At 44.0% G+C, this 27024-nt stretch overlaps 1 protein-coding gene across 2 annotated transcripts in view; it reads right to left on the bottom strand.

Annotated features, from left to right (window-relative positions):
* Window positions 1-27024, bottom strand: part of LOC147035690 (equilibrative nucleoside transporter 1-like) — a 251380-nt gene that overhangs the window by 184646 nt on the left and 39710 nt on the right. For both annotated transcript variants that reach the window (XM_085846842.1, XM_085846852.1), the window contains 2 exons: window positions 24169-24250; window positions 2542-2699 (listed from right to left, as the gene is read on the bottom strand). In XM_085846842.1, the coding sequence (XP_085702968.1) occupies window positions 2542-2699; window positions 24169-24250 (240 nt within the window). The remainder of the gene's footprint in view (window positions 1-2541; window positions 2700-24168; window positions 24251-27024) is intronic.

Genomic DNA, 27024 nt, shown 5'->3' with positions numbered 1-27024 from the left:
AAACTATGTGTTCGGGCACAACAGCCTCTGCAACCAGATGTTACCATTGTTGATGCGAGCCAACTTCGCTATCATATTGTCTGGCCTTTCAGGGGAACTGTGTCAGTCTTAGTTGAGTCCATCAAGACAAGGCTGTCTACCATTGCTGGTCAGAAGATCTTGATCTTTGACAAATATTATGATGTTTCTGCAAAGGACCATGAACGAGTGAGGCGTGCTGGCATTGCTTCCATCAACCATGACCTCACGATAAACACACCCCTGCCTAGTCGAGACGCCATCCTGAAAAACAAGCCGAACAAGTTGCAGCTGTCCAAGGTTATGAGTACCTATAACTTTGGTGAAGGAGTTACTGTGGAGAGCCATAGCCATGGTGCGTTCAACCATGATGAAGCAGACATTACAATGATCTCACACCTACTCATGGCTACTGAATGTAATGCAAGAGTGATACGTATCCTCTCTGATGACACTGATGTTTTTGTATTGATGGTTTACTGGGTTTACCAGCACAACATCCAGGCCACAGTGCAGATGGAAAGGTGGGATGGAGCAATTTTGGATATCAACACCACCTGTGACAAGCTTGGCCACAAGTGTCTGCAGCTTTTGAGAATGCACTACATCACTGGCTCAGATACCACATCATACCCATACGGCAAGGGCAAAGTGTCAGCCCTGAAGACACTGAGAGCTGGCAACTTCCCTTGTTTGTACTATGCACTTGGCGGGCTGAATGCAAGCCATGAACAGCTCATGGTGGCAGGGCGGACATTCTTCTGTGCCCTGTATGATCAGCCAGAAGGTACCACGATGAGTGAGATGAGCTACTATATGTACACAAGGAAGTCTGGCAAGCCCCTCAAGCTCATGGCATTACCTCCAACTGAGATCAATCTCTTACTACATATTTTGCGTGCACATCTACAGACAGTACTTGCAAAATCAGCTGATTAGGGCCCCACGTGAACTTGACATTACAAAATATGGATGGGACATCAGAGATGGAATCCCAGTGCCAGCAACTTCTGCTACTCCACCAGCCCCTTTGGACCTCATGGATGTTGTGTGGTGTGGATGGAAAGCAGAGGGGAAGGCCTGCAGTACTGCAAGTTGCAGTTGTCACCATGCAAAAATCTCCTGCACGCTATACTGCACTTGTGGTTGCATTGACAAGTGCTTCAACCCACACAATACTGTGGAAGTCAGTGAAAGTGAAGTGGAAGAAGGGAGTGTCGAAGCAGAACTGGAAAGAGATGAGGATACGGAAGGGGACGAGTACAATGAATGGGAATGAACAATATGTAAGTTGTCTACTAGGCTCTATGTCCTCTGTTCGTAAGATGTCCAATATGATGACATGACAATGTGTATGCTTTCTGATTATCAACATACTGTTGTGAACCATTCATGACCTCACTTTTGCATTGGTGTTGCATAATTTTCAGTAGAAAATAGTCATGGACATTTCATGTGAACCTCTATTTATTCCTGAACGTAAAAAAATAACCCCAAAATTTAATTCCTCATGTCAAAATCATAAGGAAAAGAGGTATTACACAGGATTATATGTTGACCGATTAAAAACTTAGCCCAATCGTCTGACCTGTAGAGGCCATCTTGAATTTATGCAAATTACAGGAGTTCCCCAAGGTCACCACCCTGGCAACAAACCTGAATTTTATTAATGGACCCATGTTAGTCCAAAACAATCATAAAACCATACACTTTCCACATCAACAATGTTGACAATGGAACACATAATAACAGCAAATGGACTAATGTGCGGGAGGAAGGGTAGGACAACTGAAGACGAGATGGGATAATTCTGTGCATGAGAGAGAGAGCAAGTTTCCATGAAATAATTCCCAGGACGAGTTGATGTCGGAGGAAGTAGAGGTGGGTGTCCAGTCTTGAAATTTGATGATTAATTGAAGTCCCTGCCAGTCGGCCTGAGTGAAATGCCTTACTCGCAGTGCTTAAGTGGTTCTCTAATAGAAGCCAGGGAGATGTCTACTTTGAGAAGCATGTGGTTAGGTGAACCGATTGGAGCAGAGGAAGAACAGCAGATATTTTCAGGGAAATTGGGGAAAATCAGATCCAGAAGAGATGGAGTACCATTGGTTGAGATCCCAGTCGGGAAGTTGACATATTGTGTCAGTCCCAATTTTATAAGCAAATTAAGACACAGGTTTGCACTTAACATATGGGATGGATCAACACCATTCACCCTAAATCAGCTTGACCTTTTACCCTGCAAGCCCACAATCAGTAAAATTCAAAAGCATGAAATTAATAATTCCGAACTTCTGGAATTCCAATTCCTCTGATAGTGTCCTCCAGAGAAGATACAATTCAGTATCTTTTTAACAAATCTGTTATGAGGGAGGGGTGGTACACAAAGTAATCCACCAGCAATTAATTGTCCTCCCAATGGTCTTAACCCCGTCGAAGCTTTGCCGGGTACATCATAACTGCCCACAGAATCCATGATATGAAACTTCGATTATGTATTTAAGAATAAAATATATCACCAGTCACCTCTGATGTATGGCACAAATAATGCCAGAGAAGATAAACATAGATGAATAGTTGATAAGGGTGAGGCTTGAATTGAAGAATTCCTGCAATTCGGTCTCATGGGCTGTTGTTGTGGTGAAGTTTCCATGATCGTCAGGATCCAGTCGGATTTTAAAATCCTATGGAAGAATATTTTGAAAACGCAGTTGGTATAAAGTGCAAACCATTGCGGTAGAAAGAGAAATGAGATTGTTACGTTTACTCACATCCAATTATAGAGTTAAATAATTTGAAAGTTGAGACTGTAAGGTGATGAGATGTAACAGATTATATCAGAGAGAAATGCACATTCTTCATTTCCAATGATTGACCATTAATTCATTAAATTTGTACAAGAGAGAAAGAAAATAATAAACTTTAAAAAATACGTTTTTTAATCATTTTTCCATTTCAAGATATGAAAGAAAAGCATTAAATGACCAGTTGGAAAACACAATTAATTTTAAAAAATAAGTTTCGTCAATGTCAGTTATGAAATGTTTTGTCAGATCATGGACATGCTTATCACACCTTGTATGACTCTCAGGAAAATAAGTAAAAAGGACATAAGGTGAACGACTGAAAGCAAAGTATTGTGAGGTAATGTTTTCTGGTATTCTTCTGATGACAGGAAAGGGAAGATAATTCATAAATTGAGCGATAAACGTCAATCTATGGTTGCAGGAATGGTACAGGCAACAAGGTGTTGTGTTTTGAAACCAATGGAGACCATTTCGGGGCCAAAGGAAGTGTCTCGAAAGTGTTTACCAAAGGCTGAACAGAAGGAGTTTGCAGTGGTTATAAAGGTCGAGGGGATTCAGACTTTTCAGTATAGAGAGGGGAAAAAGGGAGGACCTGTAACTGCTAACGTTATTGGTCATGGCCAGGAGGAAAATAAATGGCAAGTTGGAAAAAAAAAAAAACATCAAAATATTCGATACCAATAATGAATGCCAAGAGATTAAATAATAAAATGGATGAACTCGAAGTGTAGGAGAAAGTGAGGAGTAGGATATATTCACAGTAAGTGAGAAGATTTAAAGAGTCGTAGTTGAAGGACAGGACCAGAAGGGTACAAGACATTCTGATGTTATTGTAAAGAGAAAATAGGAGGTAGTGTTTTAAATCTGGGTAAAAGACAATATAGTGTTGAGAGAAATGGATGATATAATCAGGGGTGGGGATTAATGTTGAGTGTTGTGCAAGGATTGAGGATAGACGTCGTCAGAAAAGTAAAATACATGTTGGGTGCTGTTGTAGAGATGATGGTGGTCGTATGGCAGCTTAGCTGCCGGGGTAGCTATCATTTATTGAAGCACAACTGTGTCGCTGATGCAGTGCCCCTCTACCAGTACACACACTGGAACTGATACTCATTTTGACTACCTCGGAAGGATGACAGGCTGAGACAACCCCCTGGTATATTAATTCAGTGGCTGACAGGTCTTGAATCTCAAGACGCTTGGATCCCAAGCCACCACCCTAACCACTGAGCCAACACCAGGCTCTCTAGAGATGATGGTGTGATCCAAGAGCAAAAAGGAAGGGTTCATGAATAATGTACAAAGGCATCAGGTAAGGGAAGAATATTGATTTTGGGGGATTTTAATTTGCCAGAGATGGATTGGGTCTGTGAACAAGAAAAAGGCAGAACAGATGAGGATTTCCTTGATCGAGATTAGAATTGTGTTTAAACCAGTTTGTAGAAAATTCCACTTGGGCAATGCATTGTTCGACCACTTTTGCAGTAACGATCCAAATTTGGTGAAGGAGGTCGAGATAGGAGAGCATTTAGAGACAAGCAACCATGACCTTATGTGTGAAAGGAATCTATTAAGGGTAAAAGTTCAGTATAGTGGAGTAAGGTTATTCGCTTCCACGAAGCAAATCATTGAGTGCAAGCGGAGACAGTTTGATGCGTTTAACTGGGACAATTTAACAGAAAAAGCAATCAGCAGCATGATAGAAATGGGCAACCTTAAGAGAGCAAACGTGCAGTGTTCACTGTATAGGGTAAGTATATTCCAATTAAATATTCATCTGGAGGTAAAAAAAAAAAAATAAACAAGAGTGGTTGAGCAGGGAGGAAGAAGTGATAATAAGGATAAATAGAAGTTATTTATTGAAATATAAAAACGAAAACCAAGGTCAGTGCATGCAGCCATGAAGATGTGAAGTAGTGTGACTATATGTCTATTAATTATGTACTGTCTGAAGTCAGTTACACCCTGACTTCACACATGTTCATGTATTTACGCTGTATGATTGGAATATATCTTTCAACCTTTTGGACTGCTGAGACCTCTTTGACTGTTGACCCCTTAAGACCCCCAAGACCCCTAAAAGCCACAGACCCAAAAGACTCGAGAGACCCTAATGACCCAAAAGTCCTCGAGGACCCAGAAGACCCTGAGGACCCAAAATAACCTCAAAACTCTTTTACCTTTAAGACCATTTCAATACTTTGGGATACCTTGAGGTTCCTTCGATGGGTTCGGCAATAAATAAGACAAGTTGATAACGTCACGGAAATGAGAAAACAATGGGGTTTAGGGCATGTCTCTCAAAGGAAGGGATGTACATTTTCCATCTCGTGACCAGCATTTTTGGCTCAGGCAAAGGAAGAACTGTGAAACTCGCTTCTCGGGCAGGCTGGCTGATTTTAACACAAAAAGATAATAAACCAAATTTTCAAAGCGTTTTGAAAAATGAATGCATTAAGAAGTTATAAGCATCATTTTTATACAGAGGAATAATACAGGCATTTTAGCAGAAATATTTGGTCAACTTTACACAAATTGCAACAAAAGCAAACTCAACAGATTATGGCTCCTGAATATGTCCTCAGTGACAGAAAAAAAAGTCCTAAGGGATCCTCCGGGGGGAAACTCCTGAAATCATGAAAATCCAATATGGCCGCCACCCGGCTTCGGCAAAAATGTGAAAATTGTAAAGATTGATATTTAAATATGTAAATATATGTTTTTCTGCATTCTAATTGTTTCTAGTTATGGTCAGTATATTGATATACAAGAATAATTATAAAAAAAGTGAAATGTATTGAGGGTAAAATAAAAAATTATAGCTTTTTTGTCCAAAAATGTCAATATTTTTTCCCTAAAAAAATTTAAAGGGATTATCCTACGCTTGAGCAGAGTTTCCTCGGATGTATTGGACACCGAATGGTGTCATCCTGGCTTCAAGAACTGATGGAGTTGATATATTCCCCCAATGCAGTGATTCATATGTTTAGTGGCAAGGCCATTGCCCGTGCAGTCCGCGCACACCTAATTGTTGATGCAGCCCTCAATGACTTGCTGTTGACAAATGTGCTCAATGCGTCTCTACCATGCCTACCTGAAACATCAGACAGCAATGGGAATGATGATCCGGACTTAGCCGAAGCAGCTGCAAGGCCGCTACATGACCAGCTTACAAATCTAAGCAATAATCCAGACTTCAACGAAGCTTGTACCCTCTATGAGAAGCTGATGGCTGGGACACTGTCTGTGGTAGAAGTATGCAAGTCTGACGTCTTGAAACGAATCAAAGACCACCTTCAGAAGCATGCCGAGTCTGCAAAGATATCTTCTAGAACTTCAGCGCTCTGGTTTCAGTATATGGACATGCAGGACATTCTATGCAAATACTTCTGGGCAGAGCGCACTGGGAACTGGGCATGACATCTACGGGCCATCCAGGAAATGCTGCCTTACCTGGCAGGCTCGGGCCACAACCTCTATTCCAAATCTGCGAGGGTGTATCTGCAGCAGATGTCCAACCTCAAAACTCAACATCCTAATGTCCAGCAACGTTTTGATGAGGGGTTCCATGTGGTTCGACTAAGTGATCGCCTATGGGCAGGTATTTCATCTGACCTGATCATCGAACAAGTTCTGATGAGAAGTTTGAAGACCAGCGGGGGGCTCACACGAGGACGAGGAATGACAGAGGAACAACGGTTGGTATGGCGACTATCAATGCCTGTCTGTGCAGAAATAAACCAGGCAATGCAGGAGCTCACAGGTGTCAACTGCAACACTGGAGAGTAGAAGAAGGACATGACCAAGGCAAGACAATCTCTTGACTGGAAGTACACACTATCAACTCTTCAGTATTTACAGGAACGGAATCCATTCAGTAGTGATCCATGTCTGAGGAACATTGCCACCGGAGTTCATGCACACCCCACCGTCAACGTCGATACAGCACATGTTTTAGGAGCCAAAATATTGAAATATATGGATGGGAAAACACCTGCCGAGTACACATTTAAGAGAAAAGACCAAGTTGTCACCCTCAGCATGAAGTCATCTGTCAAGATTGATGGCAAGAAAGTCCAGGTTGACCCACAACTCCTCTTCCAGAGACTGATCACTGTTGCACAGACAGCAGAAGAACTGGAGTCGGCCTTCCAATATGAACTGTGCAGCTTTCCACCAGCCTCTTTGATTCCTCTCTTCAGCTCCAAGAAGCACATAAGCCAGTCTCTGCTGATGCCATCTGGGATCTTCTTGGATCCGATGTCCCAGCCGATATCCCCAATGATGGACAACAGTATGTTTTGGATGGCGGGGCACTTGTTCAATGCATTCCATGGTCTCATGGATCCACATGCAGAGACATATGCCACCAGTACACTGAATATGTAACGAAGAAGTACGGAGATGCTATAGTCGTGTTTGATGGTTATGAGACTACCAACACGAAGGACATGACACACCAGAGAGGGTCTAAAGGGAATGCTGGTACAACTGTGACATTTACAGTTGACATGCATCTCACAATTAAGAAGGAACAGTTTCTTGCCAATAGACAGAATAAACAGCGATTCTTTTTTATGTTGAGTGAAGAGCTTCAGAAGAAGAACTGTGAGACACACCATGCCTCAGGGGATGCTGATCTCCTGATTGTACTGAAGGCCATGCAGTCTGCTACTGTCACCAACACTGTGTTAGTTGGTGATGACACAGACCTCCTCGTCCTCCTATGCTACCATGCAAGCTTAGAATCCCATGACCTCTTCTTTTGTCCTGAGACAAAGAAGAACACGAAGAAGCCTCGCATCTGGAACATCAAGGCTACAAAGAAAATGATTGGTACAGACATATGCAAGCACATTCTGTTGCTACATGCAGTTCTTGGGTGTGACACGACATCTCTTCTTCATGGGATTGGAAAGGGAGCTTCCTTCAAAAAGATCAAAGCAAACAACACATTCTGTGAGCAGGCCAAGATTTTTGATACATATCCAGCTTCCGTATGTGATGTGGCAGATGCAGGAGAAAATACATTGGTGATAATCTACAACGGAAAGTCAACTGACACCCTGGACACCCTCCGGTATCAGCGGTACTGGGACAAGGTGGCTTCGAGCTCCTCTCACGTGCAACCACAGACGTTACCACCAACATCGGAAGCAGCAAAGTATTACAGCCTGCGTGTGTATCTGCAAGTCCAAGAATGGAAGGGATGTGCAGATGAACTTCTTCCGACAGACTGGGGTTGACAGAAGTGTGACGAGGGTTTTGTGCCACTTCAGACATCAATAGCTCCAGCTCCTGAAAAGATGTTACGTGTCATTAGGTGCAACTGCCAGGCTGAATGTAGCACCATGAGATGCACATGCAAGAAGCACAACATTGAATGCACTCCAGGTTATGGAAACTGCAGGGGCTCTGGCTGCACAAACACTCCATGTAACAATGATGAGGATGATGACGACATTGTCAAGTTCTAACTTTAATATGCTTGATTTTTCTCAACATGTATTGTAAGTTTATAATGGATGTAGTTTCTGAATTTAATGCGAATTTTCATTTTCATTTCGAAACCTTCGTCAGGCAGATGTGATTGCCCCGAGTGGAATTGTGAATTTTGTCATGTTTAAATTATTTACATAATTATATTGCATTGATATAGACTTGATTTCATCTTGTGTCTTCAACGTTTCTTATTTTTTTTTGTCCAGGAGCCAAAATCAGTATCAGGTTAATTTTTTTTTTTTTCGGGACAAAAAATTGACATTTTTGGACAAAAAAGCTATAATTTTTTTTATTTTACCCTCAATACATTCCATTTTTTATAATTATTCTTGTATATCAATATACTGACCATAACTAGAAACAATTAGAATGCAGAAAAACATATATTTACATATTAAAATATCAATCTTTACAATTTTCTCATTTTCGCCGAAGCCGGGTGGCGGCCATATTGGATTTCCATGATTTCAGGACTTTCCCCCGGAGGATCCCTTAGGACTTTTTTCTGTCACTGAGGACATATCCAGGAATCAAAATCTGTTGAGTTTGCTTTTGTTGCAATTTGTATGAGGTCATCCGACATTTTGCCTGTACTCATAGTGAATAAGAAAGCAATGGGGGCTTTTATATACAGAAGAGGATATATACAAAGGTTATATATTTACATACAGAGGGGGTAAATAAGAAAGCAATGATAAGAGAAGAGAAGTTCAGGGGTGTGTGTGTGTGTGGGGGGGGGGGGTTAACGGGCAACCACCACCTTTTTTGAATTGATGAATAAATTAAGTTATTCCTGAAAATAAAACAAATATTTATAGGATCTCTATTTGACGACTCAATTTGATAAAATAAATGATTATATGAAAGGAGGCGAAGCCCAACCTCTGGCGGAGGGAGTAATGTCAAAAGGGAGGAGTTTGGCACAGTAATGTGTCCCAGTTTGAGAAGGAAAAATGTGAGTGAGCTTAAGCGAGCGAATATTGCGACTTTGAGAAATGGGACATATTACTGCATCAAAGCCTCCCTTTTGACACTACTTCTTTTCAATAAGAACAATTTCCTTGCCTCATCTGGTCATGATATGAAGAATGGCCCTGAAATTCCTTTTCAGAAATATATATTTTGGAGTCATCATTGGTCATGGCAATTTACATTGAAGTTCTGTAAGGATTTCATTCAAATCTCAGGATGATCCTTGCAGTCATCACACCAGTTTTCATTTATAGCAATGTCTGCATTGAGTGGGCAGTGAAGCTTCAGCCATCTCAATACTGCTCGTACCTTTACTGAACTCATATAATCATACAGGTAGTGTGACTTGTATGCCATTTTTTTCTTCAATTTCATCGATATGATCTGAGCTTCAGAAGGCAGGGAGGGAAACCTTTTGCATACAATGTCGAGCTTGGCAGGGACATTGACAGCAGGTCCATGGATCCCATGTTGTTTGCCACGTGGAAGACCAACCATTTTCATGAAAGGTTCCGTTGTGATATTAGTCGTAATTCCAAAGAATTCAGGTCTTTCAGTTCTATTGGTTGTGGTTTTAGTGTCATTTTGTTACATTTGGCTTGTCAAGCATCTTTTTTCTTTTCATGGTCAAATGACACGCTTTGCAGATCCACTCTTTTCCATCTACAGAACTTGTAGACAAGTCTAATATATTATTTAAAAGCTCTACAGGAGGTTTATTATACCTGTTTTTTTGTTGAAAAGCAAAACAGAAACTCTATACATGAGGTCGTGGCATGAGCAACACACATTGTCAGCAGCATTTCGCACTTTCATGAGAAAATGTGAAATTACTTTGTCAAATTCAGGAATTAACATTAGTTTTTTTTTTTAATATGACATAAATTCATTCGGAATTTGACTTGTTTTCTCACTATAAGTTTATCTGGTGTTTCTTGTAATCGTAATTGTTTCATTGCTTTTCTGGCTTTTTCTTTCCTTTGTGCTTTCTGCTCATAGAGTTCCAGTGGAAGTTTCTGTTTCTTATGAAGATTATCTTTTGAGCGTCATTTTTTTGGTTTGGTCACAGAGCTCTGCTGCACATTTCCATTTTTTGTTTGTTTATCTTTCGACAGTGTTTCTTTGGTTTGCTCAGGGAGTTCTGTTGCACGAATTTGGTCGATGTGTATTTTAACCATGGGCAGTCGATCTTTAATTTGCTTGGTGAACTTTGCTGCACGTTTCCATTTTTTAGTTCATTTATCTTTCGGCAGTTGATCTTTGGTTTGCTCATCGTTTTGGTTTAAACACTTGAAGCATTGAGCCATTTTCACTTGCTTTCTCTTTTTTTTCTAAACTCTGCTTCTCAGTATGAGGCATAATGTGATATTCATTTTTTTTTAACAACCTTTAAGAGTAAATACTAACGATACTTAGAAGTAGTTTTGTCTTGAAAATTGTATTATAACAAGGTAAAATAGGCACTATTAACCAAGCATTTAAACTATGTAATTATCAAGGCACTTGGACCTCATATCAAGAGGAGCAGCATGCACCCAGATGTGTGGAGACCCAGCTGTGAGGAGAGCCAGCTATGTGGAGAACCAGCTGTGAACAAATCTTGCTGTGAGGAGAGCCAACTGTTTGAGGAGGCAGCTATGAGGAGAGCAAGCTCTGTGGAGATCCAGCTGTGAGGAGATGCAGCTGTGTGGAGAGCAAGCTATGAAGATAACCAGCTATGTGGAGGACCAGCTGTGAGGAGAGTCAGTTGTGTGGAGAGCCAGCTGTGTGGAGAGCCAGCTGTGTGGAGACCCAGCTGTGAGGAGAGCCAGCTATGTGGAGAACCAGCTGTGAACAAATCTTGCTGTTAGGAGAGCCAGCTGTTTGAGGAGGCAGCTATGAGGAGAGCAAACTCTGTGGAGATCCAGCTGTGAGGTGATCCAGCTGTGTGGAGAGCAAGCTATGAGGATAACCAACTATGTGGAGGACCAGCTGTGAGGAGAGTCAGTTGTGTGGAGAGCCAGCTGTGTGGAGAGCCAGTTGTGTGGAGAGCCAGCTGTGTGGAGAGCCAGCTGAGTGGAGAACCAGTTGTGTGGAGAGCCAGCTGTGTGGAGACCCAGCTGTGAGGAGAGCCAGCTATGTGGAGAACCAGCTGTGAACAAATCTTGCTGTTAGGAGAGCCAGCTGTTTGAGGAGGCAGCTATGAGGAGAGCAAACTCTGTGGAGATCCAGCTGTGAGGAGATCCAGCTGTGTGGAGAGCAAGCAATGAGGATAACCAACTATGTGGAGGACCAGCTGTGAGGAGAGTCAGTTGTGTGGAGAGCCAGTTTTGTGGAGAGCCAGCTGTGTAGAGAGCCAGCTGAGTGGAGAGCCAACTGAGTGGAGAGCCAGCTGAGTGGAGATGCAGCTGTGTGGAGAGCCAGCTGTGTGGAGATCCAGTTGTGTAGAGTGTCAGATGTGTGGAAAGCCAGCTGAGTTGAGAGACAGCTGTGTGGAGATCCAGCTGTGTGGAGAACCAGCTGTGTGGAGAGCCAGCTGTGTGGAGAACCAGCTGTCTGGAGAACTAGCTGTGTGGAGAGGCAGCTGTGTGTAGAGCCAGCTGTGTGGAGAACCAGCTGTGTGGAGAGCCAGCTGTGTGGAGAACCAGCTGTCTGGAGAACTAGCTGTGTGGAGAGCCAGCTGTGTGGAGAACCAGCTGTCTGGAGAACTAGCTGTGTGGAGAGGCAGCTGTGTGTAGAGCCAGCTGTGTGGAGAACCAGCTGTGTGAAGAGCCAGCTGAGGAGAATGCAGTGCTGCTGGAAAACTAGCTGTTTGGAGAGCCAGTTTTGTGGAGAGTCAGTTGCGTGGACAGCAAGCTGTGAGGTGAGCCCGCTGTTTTGAGAGGAAGCGGTGTGGAGATACAGCTGTGCGGTGAGCAAACTGTGAGGAGAGTAAGCTGTGAGGAGATCCAGCTGTTTGGAGAAACAGCTGTCTGAAATGCGAGCTGTGAGGAGAGCCAGCTGAGTGGAGATCCAGCTGTGTGGAGATCCAGCTGTGTAGAGAGTTATATTTATGGAGATCCACCTGTGTGAAGATCCACCTGTGTGGAGAGCCAGCTGTGAGGAGAGCCAGCTGTGTGGAGATCCACCTGTGTGGAGTGCCAGCTGTGAGGTGTGCCAGCTGTGTGAAGATCCACCTGTGTGGAGTGCCAGCTGAGGAGAATGCCGCACTGTGTGGAAAACCATCTGTGAGGAGAGCCAGTTGTGCGAAGAGCCAGCTGTGTGGAGAGCCAGCTGTTTTGAGATCAAGCGGTGTGGAGATCCAGCTGTGTCGTGAACAAGCTGTAGAGAGAGTGAGCTGTGAGGAGATCCAGCTGTTTGGAGAAACAGCTGTTTGGAGAGCCAGCTGTGTGGAGAGCCACCTGTGATGAGAGCCAGCTGTGACGAGAGCCAGCTGTGTGGAGATCCACCTGTGTGGAGTGCCAGCTGTGAGGCATGCCAGCTGTGTGAAGATCCACCTGTGTGGAGTGCCAGCTGAGGAGAATGCCGTACTGCGTGGAAAACCATCTGTGAGGAGAGCCAGTTGTGTGGAGAAACAGCGGTGTGGAGATCCAGCTGTGTGGAGAGCCATCTAAGGAAATGCCATGCTGCATGGAATACTCGCTGTTCGGAGAGCCAGTTATGTGGAGTGTCAGTTGCGTGGAGAGCACGCTATGTGGAGAACCAGCTGATTTGAGATCAAGCGGTGTGGAGATCCAGCTGTGTGGTGAGCAAGCTTTGGAGAGAGTAAGCTGTGAGGAGATCCAGATGTTTGGAGAAACAGCTGTCTGAAGAGCGAGCTGTGAGGAGAGCCAGCTGTGAGGAGATCCAGGTGTGAGAAGATCCAGCTGTTTGGAGAGACAGGTGTGAGAAGATCCAGCTATTTGGAGAGCCAGCTGTGTGGAGATCCAGCTCTCTGAAGATCCACCTCTGTGGAGTGCCAGCGGAGAAGAATGCCATGCTGCGTGGAAAACCATCTGTGAGGAGAGCCAGTTGTGTGGAGATCCAGCTGTGTGGAGAAACAGCTGTGTGGAGATCCAGCTGTGTGGAGAGCCAGCTGAGGAGAATGCAGTGCTGCTGGAAAACTAGCTGTTTGGAGAGCCAGTCTTGTGGAGAGTCAGTTGCGTGGACAGCAAGCTGTGAGGTGAGCCCGCTGTTTTGAGAGGAAGCGGTGTGGAGATACAGCTGTGCGGTGAGCAAACTGTGAGGAGAGTAAGCTGTGAGGAGATCCAGCTGTTTGGAGAAACAGCTTTTCGAAATGCGAGCTGTGAGGAGAGCCAGCTGAGTGGAGATCCAGCTGTGTGGAGATCCAGCTGTGTAGAGAGTTATATTTATGGAGATCCACCTGTGTGAAGATCCACCTGTGTGGAGAGCCAGCTGTGAGGAGAGCCAGCTGTGTGGAGATCCACCTGTGTGGAGTGCCAGCTGTGAGGTGTGCCAGCTGTGTGAAGATCCACCTGTGTGGAGTGCCAGCTGAGGAGAATGCCGCGCTGTGTGGAAAACCCTCTGTGAGGAGAGCCATTTGTGCGAAGAGCCAGCTGTGTGGAGAGCCAGCTGTTTTGAGATCAAGCGGTGTGGAGATCCAGCTGTGTCGTGAACAAGCTGTAGAGAGAGTGAGCTGTGAGGAGATCCAGCTGTTTGGAGAAACAGCTGTTTGGAGAGCCAGCTGTGTGGAGAGCCACCTGTGATGAGAGCCAGCTGTGACGAGAGCCAGCTGTGTGGAGATCCACCTGTGTGGAGTGCCAGCTGTGAGGCATGCCAGCTGTGTGAAGATCCACCTGTGTGGAGTGCCAGCTAAGGAGAATGCCGTACTGCGTGGAAAACCATCTGTGAGGAGAGCCAGTTGTGTGGAGAAACAGCGGTGTGGAGATCCAGCTGTGTGGAGAGCCAGCTAAGGAAATGCCATGCTGCATGGAATACTCGCTGTTCGGAGAGCCAGTTATGTGGAGTGTCAGTTGCGTGGAGAGCACGCTATGTGGAGAACCAGCTGATTTGAGATCAAGCGGTGTGGAGATCCAGCTGTGTGGTGAGCAAGCTTTGGAGAGAGTAAGCTGTGAGGAGATCCAGATGTTTGGAGAAACAGCTGTCTGAAGAGCGAGCTGTGAGGAGAGCCAGCTGTGAGGAGATCCAGGTGTGAGAAGATCCAGCTGTTTGGAGAGACAGGTGTGAGAAGATCCAGATATTTGGAGAGACAGCTGTGTGGATATCCAGCTGTGTGGAGATACAGCTGTGTGGAGAGCCAGCTGTGTGGAGATCCAGCTCTCTGAAGATCCACCTCTGTGGAGTGCCAGCGGAGAAGAATGCCATGCTGCGTGGAAAACCATCTGTGAGGAGAGCCAGTTGTGTGGAGATCCAGCTGTGTGGAGAAACAGCTGTGTGGAGATCCAGCTGTGTGGAGAGCCAGCTGAGGAGAATGCCGTGCTGTATGGAAAACTCGCTGTTCGGAGAGCCAGTTGTGTGGAGAGTCATTTGCGTGGAGAGCATGCTGTGTGGAGAGCCAGCTGTTTTGAGAGCAAGCGGTGTGGAGATCCAGCTGTGTGGTGAGCACGCTGTGGAGAGAGTAAGCTGTGAGGAGATCCAGCTGTTTGGAGAAACAGCTGTCTGAAGAGCGAGCTGTGAGGAGAGCCAGCTGTGAGGAGAACCAGCTGTGAGGAGAGCCAGGTGTGAGAAGATCGAGCTGTGTGGAGATCCAGCTGTGTGGAGATCCATTTGTGTAGAGATCCAGCTGTGTGGAGATCCAGCTGTGTAGAGAGCAAGATGTGTGGAGATCCACCTGTGTGGAGATCCAGCTATGTACTGAGCCAGATGTGTGGAGAACCACCTGTGTGGAGATCCAGCTGTGTGGATAGCAAGATGTGAGGAGAGCAAGCTGTGTGGAGATGAAGTTTTATGGAAAGCAAGCTGTTTGGACAGCCATCTGTGAGGAGATCCACCTGTGTGGAGAGCCAGCTGTGTGGAGATCCAGCTGTTTGCAGATCAAGATGTGTGGAGAGCCAGGTGTGAGGGGATACAGCTTTTTAGAGAGCCAGCTGTGTGGAGATCCACCTGTGTGGAGATCCAGCTGTTTGGAGACACAGCTGTGTGGAGATCAAGCTGTGTGGAGAGCCAGGTGTGAGAAGATCCAGCTTTTTGGAGAACCTGCAGTGTGGAGAGCCAGCTTTGTGGAGAGAAAGCTGTTTGGAGATCCATCTGTTTGGCACGCATGTTCAGTGTTGCTTCGAATTCCAAATGTCCCCTTTTGGAACCGATCCATTATCGGAGTTCCGTGACAAAAGGGTCCAAAAATGCTGTGATGGGTCCCCAACTTGAAACAGCCGATAACCCCTACCATACGAACACCGGACGAATCGCGTGGCGAGATGGAGTGCATGCAACCTCTCAGCCAATGGCACACTGACATTTACAGCCACGTTCATAAAGTGAGGCCCTATTTATTTCCTTCCAATCCATCAAGACTGTAGTGAGCATTCTGTAAGACACAAGATGCTGAAACTTAAAAATGCAGACGTGCGTGCAACAGCAGTCCGAAATAGCAAGCACAGCTATCAAAAGAATATCTTGCCACACACTTTCGGTGAATTGCAAGACTACAATGAGAGACCATATCCCCCCATACACAGCATTGGCAAGATGGACACTATGTGCTCTTCATGTGGCACATACATGTGGAAAGCTGAACTGCATTCCGGTTGCCTCGGGGTAAACGCGAAATTTTCCACCTGCTGTATGCAAGGAAAAATTGTTCTTCCCAACATCAATGAACCACCTCCCCTCTTGTAACACCTTTTCACTGACTGCACACCTGAAGCAAGGAATTTTCGATCCAACATTTGGGCATACAACTCGAGTTTAGCGTTCGCGTCATTTGTTATACAGGAAGATGTGTCACCTCCAAGGGGCCCGTATACGTTCAGAATCCATGGCCGTGTTTATCATAGAATCGGACAATTTTTTCCCGAGAACGATAAACCGCCAAAGTTTTCGCAAATCTATGTATACAACACTGCCAACGAAATCGCTCATCGAACAGCATGGAATAGCAACCTGCAGCATGATTTGCTTCACAAGCTACAGGGAGTATTTACTGCATGACTGTAATCCATTTGTAAGTGCTTATAAGCAAGTCGCCAAATTACCGGAACAAGAAGAAAATGACTCCATGAAGTTCATTTTGAGAGCGGACCCAACGACAGACTTACGGCGCTATAATATACTGACGGCAGCAGAAGTAGCGGTTATCTTACTGGGGAAGTACTGATGTTCCATCGCACCACGACATCTTTTTGTACAAGCGGTCAAGCCTGGATCCGGAAAATCGTGACATTATCCGCATCAATGAGACCCACCCCGATTATGACCCTCTTCATTATGTGTTGCTACCACCACATGGACATCTGGGCTGGACATTTACCTTCAAATAAACGAGATAGGAAATGTGTCAGTACGATGGAGTTTTATGCTTACAACTTAATGGTTAGAAGTAACTTTAATGCAATAATATGTAGTGGTACATTACAACAACAATATATTGTCGATCATTAGGCAAAGATTGAACAAGGACGCCTGAACTACATCTACCACAATCAACGGAAATTGCGGGCGGAGCTTTATCAAGGACTATCTTATGCAATCGCCGCTGGGAATACTGACCGTGCCTCAATCGGTCACCGAGTTGTCCTTCCATCGTCATTTACCGGAAGCCCACGAAATATGCATCAACTGTATCAGGATTCGATGGCTATCGTTCGGCGATACTCGAAACCTGACCTCTTCTTAACATTAACGTGCAACCCAAAATGGGAAGAAATACAGAATGCATTATTCCCTCATCAGGTTGCCGCTGATCGAACAGACATCCTAGCCAGAGTTTTCAAACAAAAGAAGAAGGCTTTCCTACACTATATTGTGGATGGTCAAATATTCGGAAAGGTTGTCGCATACGTCTGCAGAGTGGAATTTCAGAAATGACGGCTGCCTCACCATCACACATTGATGATTCTCCACCAATAAAGTAAGCCTTGATCACCGGACTATTATGACAGATTCGTCACGGCAGAAATTCCAAACCCATCACAGACTTGATTGCATAAAATGATCATACAAAACAAGATACACGAACTATGCGGCATGGCTAATCCTCGATCGCCTTGCATGGAGCAAGGCAAATGCACAAAACAATTCCCCAAGCAATTCTCTGAAATGATGCGAAGCACGCACGATGGCTACCCGTTATACAGAACAAGAGATTCCCGACCTCAGGTACAAAAAAACGGAGTGAACGTTGATAACTGCTGGGTCGTTCCTTATAGTATAACTCCAACATCAATGTTGAGGTCTGCTCGATGGTCATGGCAGTCAAGTATCTCTTCAAATTTGTCAATAAAGGAACATATTGTATTATGGTCGCTGTATGTGAAGACGATCAACAACAAACTGAATACGACGTGAGCAGGATCAACCGGTTTGTGGATGCGAGGTACGTTTCCGCATGGAAAGGCTGCTGGCGTTTGTTCCACAATGATCTACATGAACGATCACCATCTATTCAACGTTTGGATATCCATCTTCTGAACCAAAATAGAATTGTCTATGTTCCTGGTGAGGCTGCAGAAGCTTTAGACCACGCCAAAGAAACAACCCTCACCGCATGGTTTATCTGTTACCGTGACTACCCCGAAGCCCTTTCTGTTCCATACCACGAGCTGCCAGAACACTTCACGTCGAACAGTACTATGTGCAAATGGTCGATTCAGAAACGGGAAGAAACAATTTGACACTAATACAGTGCCAGTCCATCCGAAGGCGAATGATTCTATCTTCGATTGTTACTGCATCGTTCACCTGGATGTACATCATTCGAAGATCTACGGCGACTCCCTGACAGTACCCTAGTGGACATATTCAAAGCGACAGCATTGGGTCGAGGTTTCTTGGAAGACCACCACTAATGGCATGACTGCTTCGAAGAGGCCGCCATGTCAGGTTTCCCAACTCAACTGCACACTCTCTTCATCACTATTCTCTTATTCTGCCAACCTGCCCAACCTGCACAATTGTTCTCCTCATTCAGACAATGTTTTAGTGAGGACATACTCAACAATGCTAACTGGGCTGGCATCACATTGACTGATGACGAATTAAACAACAGGACCCTAGGAGCCATCGAAGAACTCCTGCGCTAACATGGAAAATCATTGCAAGATTACCCCGACATGCTCCAACTCAGCCACGCGACTGATGCCGAGCATGATCCATCCTCTTTTATCATGAGTGACTACGATGTTCAAGCAGAAAAAAGCAATGCGGATCACAACTGCAGACTCCTCAGCCAAGATCAACTGGTGGTTGGTATACGAAGCAGTGATGGAAAATATGACAATGAAGAATGGGGCAGTGTTCTTCGTCGATGGCCCTTGGGGGCACTGGAAAAACGTTTCTTTACAACACCATCCTACACAGCATTCATTCCATGAAGCTCACCGCACTCACAGTAGCATCTTCCGGGATAGCGGATGAGTTGTTGGACGGAGGTCGAACTGCTCATTCTCAGTTCAAAATGCCTATACATATACAGCCACACAGCAGTTGCAGTATTCCAAAGAACTCTGCATTGGCTACACTGATCCAAGAATCGTCTGTCATAATCTGGGACGAAGCTCCAACAATGCACAAGCAGATCTTTGAATGCTTGCATCACTCATTGTGCGACATTATGGAGATGGAAAAGTCTTTTGGAGGCTTGATCGTCATATTGGGTGGTGATTTCAGACAAGTGTTACCAGTCATCAGACATTGACGTGAGGCAGACATTGTCGAAAGTAACCTGAAGATATCGTTCTTCTGGCAGGAGGTTCAATTATTTCACCTTACCATTAACATGCGTTCTCTGATGGGACCGTCTCACCAAAACCAATCTGTCAACGATTTTCAGACTTTCTTTTTGTCGATTGGAGATGGGCAGAAAACCTAAAAATCCAGATGTAGTGAAGTGCAAAATACGCCTATCGTCAGAAATCTGCATTGATCCTGTTATTGATGGCGTCAACGAACTCATCAGGTCTGTTTTCCCCAACTTGACTACAATCAACTACAGCAGAGCAATACTGTGTCCGACAAACGAAGATGTTGATATGATCAAAGATAAAGTCTTACAAACCATCCCGGCTGACGAAACGCAGACATATCTCAGTGCTGACAGCGTATCTGATCCAGGACAGACGTACCTCTTTCCGACGGAGTTATAAAACTCTAACACCAGCGGGCTTACCACAACATAAACTCTATCTTCGAGGGTCCACCCCACTAATACTGCTCAGAAATCTGGACCCGCTTAATGGATTACTGAACGGAACGAGACTGCGCATAATCAGCCTTGGAAGCCGGCTGAACGAGGCCGAGATCATGACCGGCAAAAAGACAGGCAAATACGTCTTCATTCCCGAAATAACCCATTGGACACTGGACTGCCTTTTGATCTGCAATGATGCCAATTCTCAATATGACTGGTGTATGCGATGACCATCAACAAGAGACAGGGACAAACTCTCACTTTCGTGGCCATTAATCTGACCAATCCAGTCTTCTCACATGGTGTATGTGGCGTTATCGCATGCACAATTGATGAAGTGTATCGAAATACTGCCACACCTGAGTCAACCCAATGACTGCTTCTACTACATGGATAACATCGTGTACAGTGGATTGGGTTAACATTCGTAAGTATGCTCTGATTTTTTCGGTAACAGGCACTCATTTTGAGATATACTACAGTCACATCCGTGTTATGCCGCGCTTTGCACGAGTTATCTTCTAGTATAATTTACAACAAGCTATTTTTTTAAGGACATAAGGGGTAAGGAGCAGTTTAAGACAAGGATGGGGCCTTTGAGGAATAGCAGGGATTGTAAAATGGCCTCATCTGCGTGAAAATTCCATTCACTTCCTTAATTATCCTGGGGTCCAAGGAATTTTTTTTGGTCCAAGGATTTTTTGGTCCTGGGGTCCAAGGATCTGATTTTGACAAATTTCCCTGACAATATCTGCTGCTCTTCCTTCGCTCCAATTGGTTCTTCTGACCACGTCCTTATTAAAGTGGACATCTCTCTGGCTGTTATCAGAGAACCACCTCACCGCCGTCGAGTCTGGCATTTCACTCAAGCCGACTGGCAGGGTCTCCGAGCAGCCATCAAACTTACAGACTGGTCTCCTATCACTACTTTCTCAAACATCAACTCATCCTGGGAATTCTTTCAAAGAAACTTGCTCTCCCTCATGCACAGATTTATCCCCTCTCGTGTTCAGTTGTCTTACCCTTCCTCCCGCCCTTGGTTTACTGAAGCTTGTGGCGAGGCAGTTGTCCTGAAACAACTTGTCTTTGCCTCATGGAAAGCAAACCCAACTGAGGGCAATCTCAGTTCTTTCCACAAAGCTCGGAACAAGTGTGTAGCTACCCTCAGGAGAGCCAGAAAACAACATCTTTCTCATCTCAAGTCTGAACTCTCAAACCTCTCTCCCTCCTCAAAATCCTGGTGGCGTTTAATCAAATCTGTTTCTGGTGTATGTTCCCCCTCCATCCCCTCCCTTACCTCAAATGGCCGCACTGCTGATTCCACACGTGATAAAGCTGAATGTCTAAACTCGGTGTTTGCAGCTAAATCTTGTGTCCCAAACCCATCACTATCTCTACCCACTTTACCCAGTCGCACCCAACTGTCCCTGGACTCTGTATCCTTTTCTCCTGACAAGGTGGAGAGCTTGCTTTCAAACCTCGAGTCAGATTCTGCAACCGGTCCAGACGGCATCAGCCCACGTGTCCTCAAAGCCTGCTCTTCTGCTCTTGCTCACCCTCTCTCTGTTCTATTCACCCTCTCATTTTCCCAAGGTCATCTGCCATCTGCTTGGAAATCTGCTAACATCACTGCCCTGCATAAAAAAGGTGCAAAAACAGATCCCTGTAACTATAGACCAATCAGCCTTCTCCCAATCATCAGCAAGGTTATGGAATCCATCATCGCTTCAGACATGAAATCCTTCCTCTTCTCCAATGGCTTGATTTCCAATCATCAATTTGGTTTCAGACCAGGTCACTCTACCCTAGATATGCTGCTACTGCTCTCCCATCAATGGATGGAGGTCCTCAATGCCAGACAGGAAATCCGAGCCGTATCCCTGGACATATCACGTGCTTTTGACACAGTCTGGCACCCTGCCCTACTCACCAAACTCTCTTCCCATGGTATTCAAGGCCATCTCCACTCATGGCTCGCAGACTTCCTCTCCTGTCGCAGTCAACGTGTGGCCCTAAATGGAGTTCTTTCATCCCCTCTTCCTGTGCAGGCTGGAGTTCCTCAAGGTAGCGTTCTGGGCCCTGTTCTTTTTCTGGTTTTCATCAATGATCTCTCGGACTCTCTGGAAAATCCTCTATTTCTCTTTGCCGATGACTCAACCCTCTGCCGTACCATCTGTCATCCCTCAGACCGGCAAGCAGCAGCTTCTTCGCTCACTGCAGATCTGGATAAAATCACAAACTGGTCCAACACGTGGAACATGTCTTTCAATCCAGACAAATCTCACGCTCTCACTATGTCTCTTCGAAAGGACCGTTTACAAAACCCCCCCATCCACTTTCTCAACAATCCTCTGGAAGAAGTCTTTTCTTTCAAGCTTCTGGGTCTCACTATCTGCCATGACCTTTCCTGGGAAAGTCACATTTCCAACCTTGCCTCAAAAGCCAGTCGCCGACTGGGAATCCTCCGTCGTGCAAAGTCCTTCCTCGGCCCTCTTGAGCTCCTGACCACTTACAAAGCTTTTGTCCGTAGCCTGATGGAGTACTGCTCTCCCCTCTGGGCTGGTGCTCCTGCCTCCCACCTTTCTCGACTTCACGCTGTCGAAACCAGGGCTTTTAAGATCATTGGCATCTCCCGCAATGAAGCTGAGTCTTTGGGCCTCTCACTCAATCACCGCAGGTTGGTCGGTGGTCTTTCTGTCTTCTACCGACTCCTCTCCAGCCTTGCCCCCCTGCTCTCTCTGCGATTTGTCCCAACCACATTTCCACAGGGCGCTCAAGGTCCGCCAACAACCCCCTTCTGGTAAAACTACCAAAATCACGAATCACTGCTCATCTTCACTCTTTCATTCCTCTTTTTCCCGCCTTTGGAATAAACTTCCTCACTCTATTCTTTCCCATTCTTCCCTTCAGGCTTTCAAAACAGCTGTTCACCACCACCTCTTATCTTCCCCCATCCAAATCCTCGATCTTTTCTACCCCCGATAATCCACCCAAGCCCACTTCCTTCAATTCTCCTGCTTTCCTTCCTGAAAGTCCCTTTAATGTCCATCTTCCCCTCGCCATGTTCCCCGTCCCATCCCCATCCCTCTCCCTTCCACAGTTCACCTGTGTCTGTTCCCCAATGTTTTGTCCCTTCCACTCCCGCCCCTCTTGTCTCATGCCTCCTTGCTGTGAGTTGTGTGTTAGCTCTCATACGAGCCTCGACCAAGGTATACAAAAAAAAAAAAAAAAAATTGTTACCACACAAATGTGAAGCAAAAAGTGGGGTTTGAGAAATTGGTTCATGTCTGTCTGTGTGTCCGTCCATCCATCTTATCAGCTTATGATTGTCAATTTATGATCGAGGAACAACTTATTAAATTGAATGTTATAATTTGAACACGAATTAGGTCTATTGGCTTTGAATTCATCCTGGTTACACATTCACAGAAAGGAGTGAGAAAATATTTTTACTCTGCCTGGCAATCAAATAAAATTGAAAATCATACCACATAGGAAACTTACTGTTTTTAAAGACATCTTAAAGAACGCAAACATCAAGCACAAATAATTAATGTTACGTGTTAAATGGAGTGATGCAACAGACACTGCGGAAAATGGCAGTTAAATTATGGAATTATTGATACGAATTTTACAATCTTTGTTTTATTTGAATTGAATTTTACACTTGAACGCTGTACTACACAAATCATCTGTCATGATACTTCCAAGAACCTCGAGTTTTACAGTACTTCAATTTAAATAAAGGTTCAATTGGGTGGTGTATACGAGTGGTATTCAGGAATGCATTTGGACGACTTCAATTGAACTAAACTTCTGGATTTTTTTAAATGATCGTTAAAATCATTATTTTATAAATATGTACAGCACTTTATATACTGGAACACTGTGTGGGGTATCATGTTCTTTGAACTCTCGAGATACCTCCTGAAATTTTAAATCCAATTTTAAATTCAACCCTAAGTTCAATTCCGCTGTTTATATTTTGAAATTAAATTCAGGTTGAGAGATTCCAGAGCTTATCACATGTGCAGAAATGAAATAAAACACAGACAATGACATTTCCAGGCATTTATAAGTATTGAGATGTATCCAGCGATTCGTATGTATGGAGATGAGGCATTTGATGACATGAGTGAGGAAAGTGAAAAAAACAATTGAGCACTTTATCGGTAAGAAAATGTCATGGCCTGTTCAAAGTCAAGGCATTGTTGAGCTGGTCCAAAAATAATGCCAAATTCAGACCCCAGCGAGGAAGATCTGGCTGAGAAAGGGGCTAACCAATGAATGAAGCTTTGATAAAGGATAAATAAATAAGGCCATAAATTATCTTCAAAAGGGGTGTTCAAATTTATTCAAACACTAAATTTTCATTCATCTACTTGCTTGGAGATCCCTTCATATACATGCTAAGTTTGGGGCTGCTCGGTTTCATGGTCTTGGGGTTATGGGGGAGATACACTGACACATACAAACACACAAAAATCACATTGACATATATTAGTGTAGATAGACTGACGTGAAGATGAAAACAACTTTAGTGCATTGTGTATCTGATGAAATGATTGTGACAAATACGGTATTTACCTCCATTGTAGCTGAAAAGTACCTCCAAGGCAGATGGCAACTTATACCCAATACAAACAAAATGGACCAAGTCCGTTTGCATCTGCAGACACAAATCAGTGAAGTAAATAAACAGAGATTTCACAACACATGTCATGATGCTCCATTACACAAGGAACCTAAAAATATAAATCTAATGTAGAAAGAAGAAAGTTTGTTTGTATGTTTGTTCTTTTATGCATTCGCACCCTGCAGGAACCAGTGCAACCACACTTTGCATGACCTCTTCTTTCATCGAGAGCAAGGTCAAGAGCTATGTTTGGACAAAAAAAAAGAAATTGAAAAATTTAAACCAGATAATTGGCCTTCGAGCCTCGATTGGTCTTGTGCCAATACATTGCCTGCATTTTTTTCCTCAGAAGCGATCGAGTAATATGTATTTTGAGGATCGTATGTTGAGTTTGTCGTGATTGATTTGTTGTCAAACAACACAAAATCAATTACATTATTGTTTACATGTGTGCCTGCTATTAAATTGATTGCTTGACAGGTTCAAGATAACACTTCAGTGTTCAAGCCTCGAGTGAGTATGTTACACTGCAGTGATGGAGTAATATGTCAGCCAATTGTGAAGATTATATGTTGAGGTCATATTATGTGTGCAAGTTAATAATGGAAACTGTGCATTTCTTTGATGTGTTTCTCCCATATCTGTCATTCTCCCTGTCTTTGTATCATCCATCTGTTGATTTTTAACTGAAACCAACCATGTCATTAAGATGGGCATGGTAAAATGCCCACTGAAGTACTTCTGAAACTCTCAAAGGTACATTTTTGTTAAGAAATATCTCAACCTACCTAACTTGCATTAAAAAAAAATGCCACATGCCACCAAAAAAGACCCCTGATGGACAGAAACAAATCGGATGCAAAGAAAAGACCACAAGTCACTTGAGACTACAGAGCAGACACAGACTCGTGTTGAGGATCAAAGTGCAAGACAAACAGCCTCCAAGGCAGCATATTGGGCATTCTTCGAATGTGTAGCACTTCAATACAAGTCCAAGTGCATTTTGCAATACCAAACATTGGTAATTCATACAAAACTACAAGGCCAACATTCCCCAATTGTCATTCAGGAAATATTTCAACACATATTGTAGTGAAATTCCCCAGGCAACACCGAGTGCTTCAACTATAATTTGCATAAAATGACAAAATAGTCGCTGATTCCCATTGTGGTGTCCAGAACTATGCCATTTGTCTGCTTGTAGAATTCACTGGTAAATGAGAAGCAGTTGAGAGTGAGAACCAGTAAGGCAAGGTGGAAAAGAGTTCTGTGATTGCTTCACAGGTGGTCCAGAGATCGAACAAATTATCAAGCACCTGAAGACAATCTTTGATCAGGATGACAGTATACAGAGATGTGATGTCCATTGTGATTTAAAACAAGAATGACCGCACTGTGGTCACAACGTGTGACGCAAATATCTATCTGTATGTATGTATGTATGTATGTATGTATGTATGTATGTATGTATGTATATGTATGTATATATAGAACGATATATATAGAAAGATATATATAGAAAGAGATATATATATATATATATATATATATATATATATATATATATATATATATATATATATATATATATATATATATATATATATATATATATATATAATCCCTGTGTCGTAAGAGGTGACCAGGGTTGCGTCAGGAAGGGCATCCAGCGTAAAACATGTGCCAAATCACTATGCGGATCATGCGGATGATCCGCTGTGGCGACCCCTAACGGGAGCAGCCGAAAGAAGAAGAAGATATATATATATATATATATATATATATATATATATATATATATATATATATATATATATATATATATATATATATATATATATATATATATATATATATTGCTATGGATTTCAGAATTGGATCTGACGAATTCACACAACATTCCGGTCCTTTGACAGTTATTTCCATCAATACATGTCCAGAATAAACCCATCCCCTTGTCTGGTGGGATTCTAACTCTTTGATACATTGGAGCAGGGTATAGAACAGATTCCTTTTCTTATGGGGTGGCCTTTCCCTCTTTACAACATGTTCATGCATGCGAGAGAAAGCCGTTCGCCCAACGGAGACTCATTCTACCCTCTTTCTATCAGGACACTTTGGACTTACAGGATATTTGATTAAACACACCACGGGTTTTTCACATTCCATTCATTCTGATGGTCAAATATGGCTGTGGGTCATTTGCTTCACCCACCTCTCTTCCATTGAAGTTTGACGCCCACTTCTGTTTCACCAACGTTGACATCCACCTCTTTCCATTGACGCCTGACTCCCCATTCAGAGCTCCATGGATGCTGGTTGGCAGTGCTCATGTCAGGCCTAATGTGGAGGTGATGGCTGCTGTTGACGTCTTGTGAGTGTCCCACGTTTTCACTCGGCAATTCTGGCAAATACACACCCTTTGGCACCCGTCCAGCACCCCAAACGTGGCGTTGTGGGCTGGACCTGTGTTGATTGGAGGTTGCTTCTCGCTCTGGTAAGAAAGGGATGATCGAGAGAATGACGGTTGGAGATCACGTGCAACGATGTGCCAATAGGCAAACTGGATTTGGCTGAAGTCTGCTTGAGGCTCTGTCCATACTGGTCACCTATAAATAGGATGGGAGGACCGGTCCTGACAGTTGGTGAAAGTTCATGACGGTGACATTTCCTGACCATTGCTGACATCACCTCATGATTCCTGACCATTGCTGAGAGATCCTTACGATTCCTGACCATTGCTGACAGCTCCTTACGGTCTCTGACCATTGATGACAGCTCCTTATGGTTTCTGACAGTTGGTTGTG

This window comes from Eptatretus burgeri, chromosome 1, assembly GCF_056783735.1.
Source record: "Eptatretus burgeri isolate ZD-2024b chromosome 1, Ebu_testis_v1, whole genome shotgun sequence".
NCBI classification, from domain to species: domain Eukaryota; kingdom Metazoa; phylum Chordata; class Myxini; order Myxiniformes; family Myxinidae; genus Eptatretus; species Eptatretus burgeri.
The sequence above is the reverse complement of the archived record's forward strand: the minus strand, read 5'-3'. Positions and strand labels throughout refer to the sequence as shown.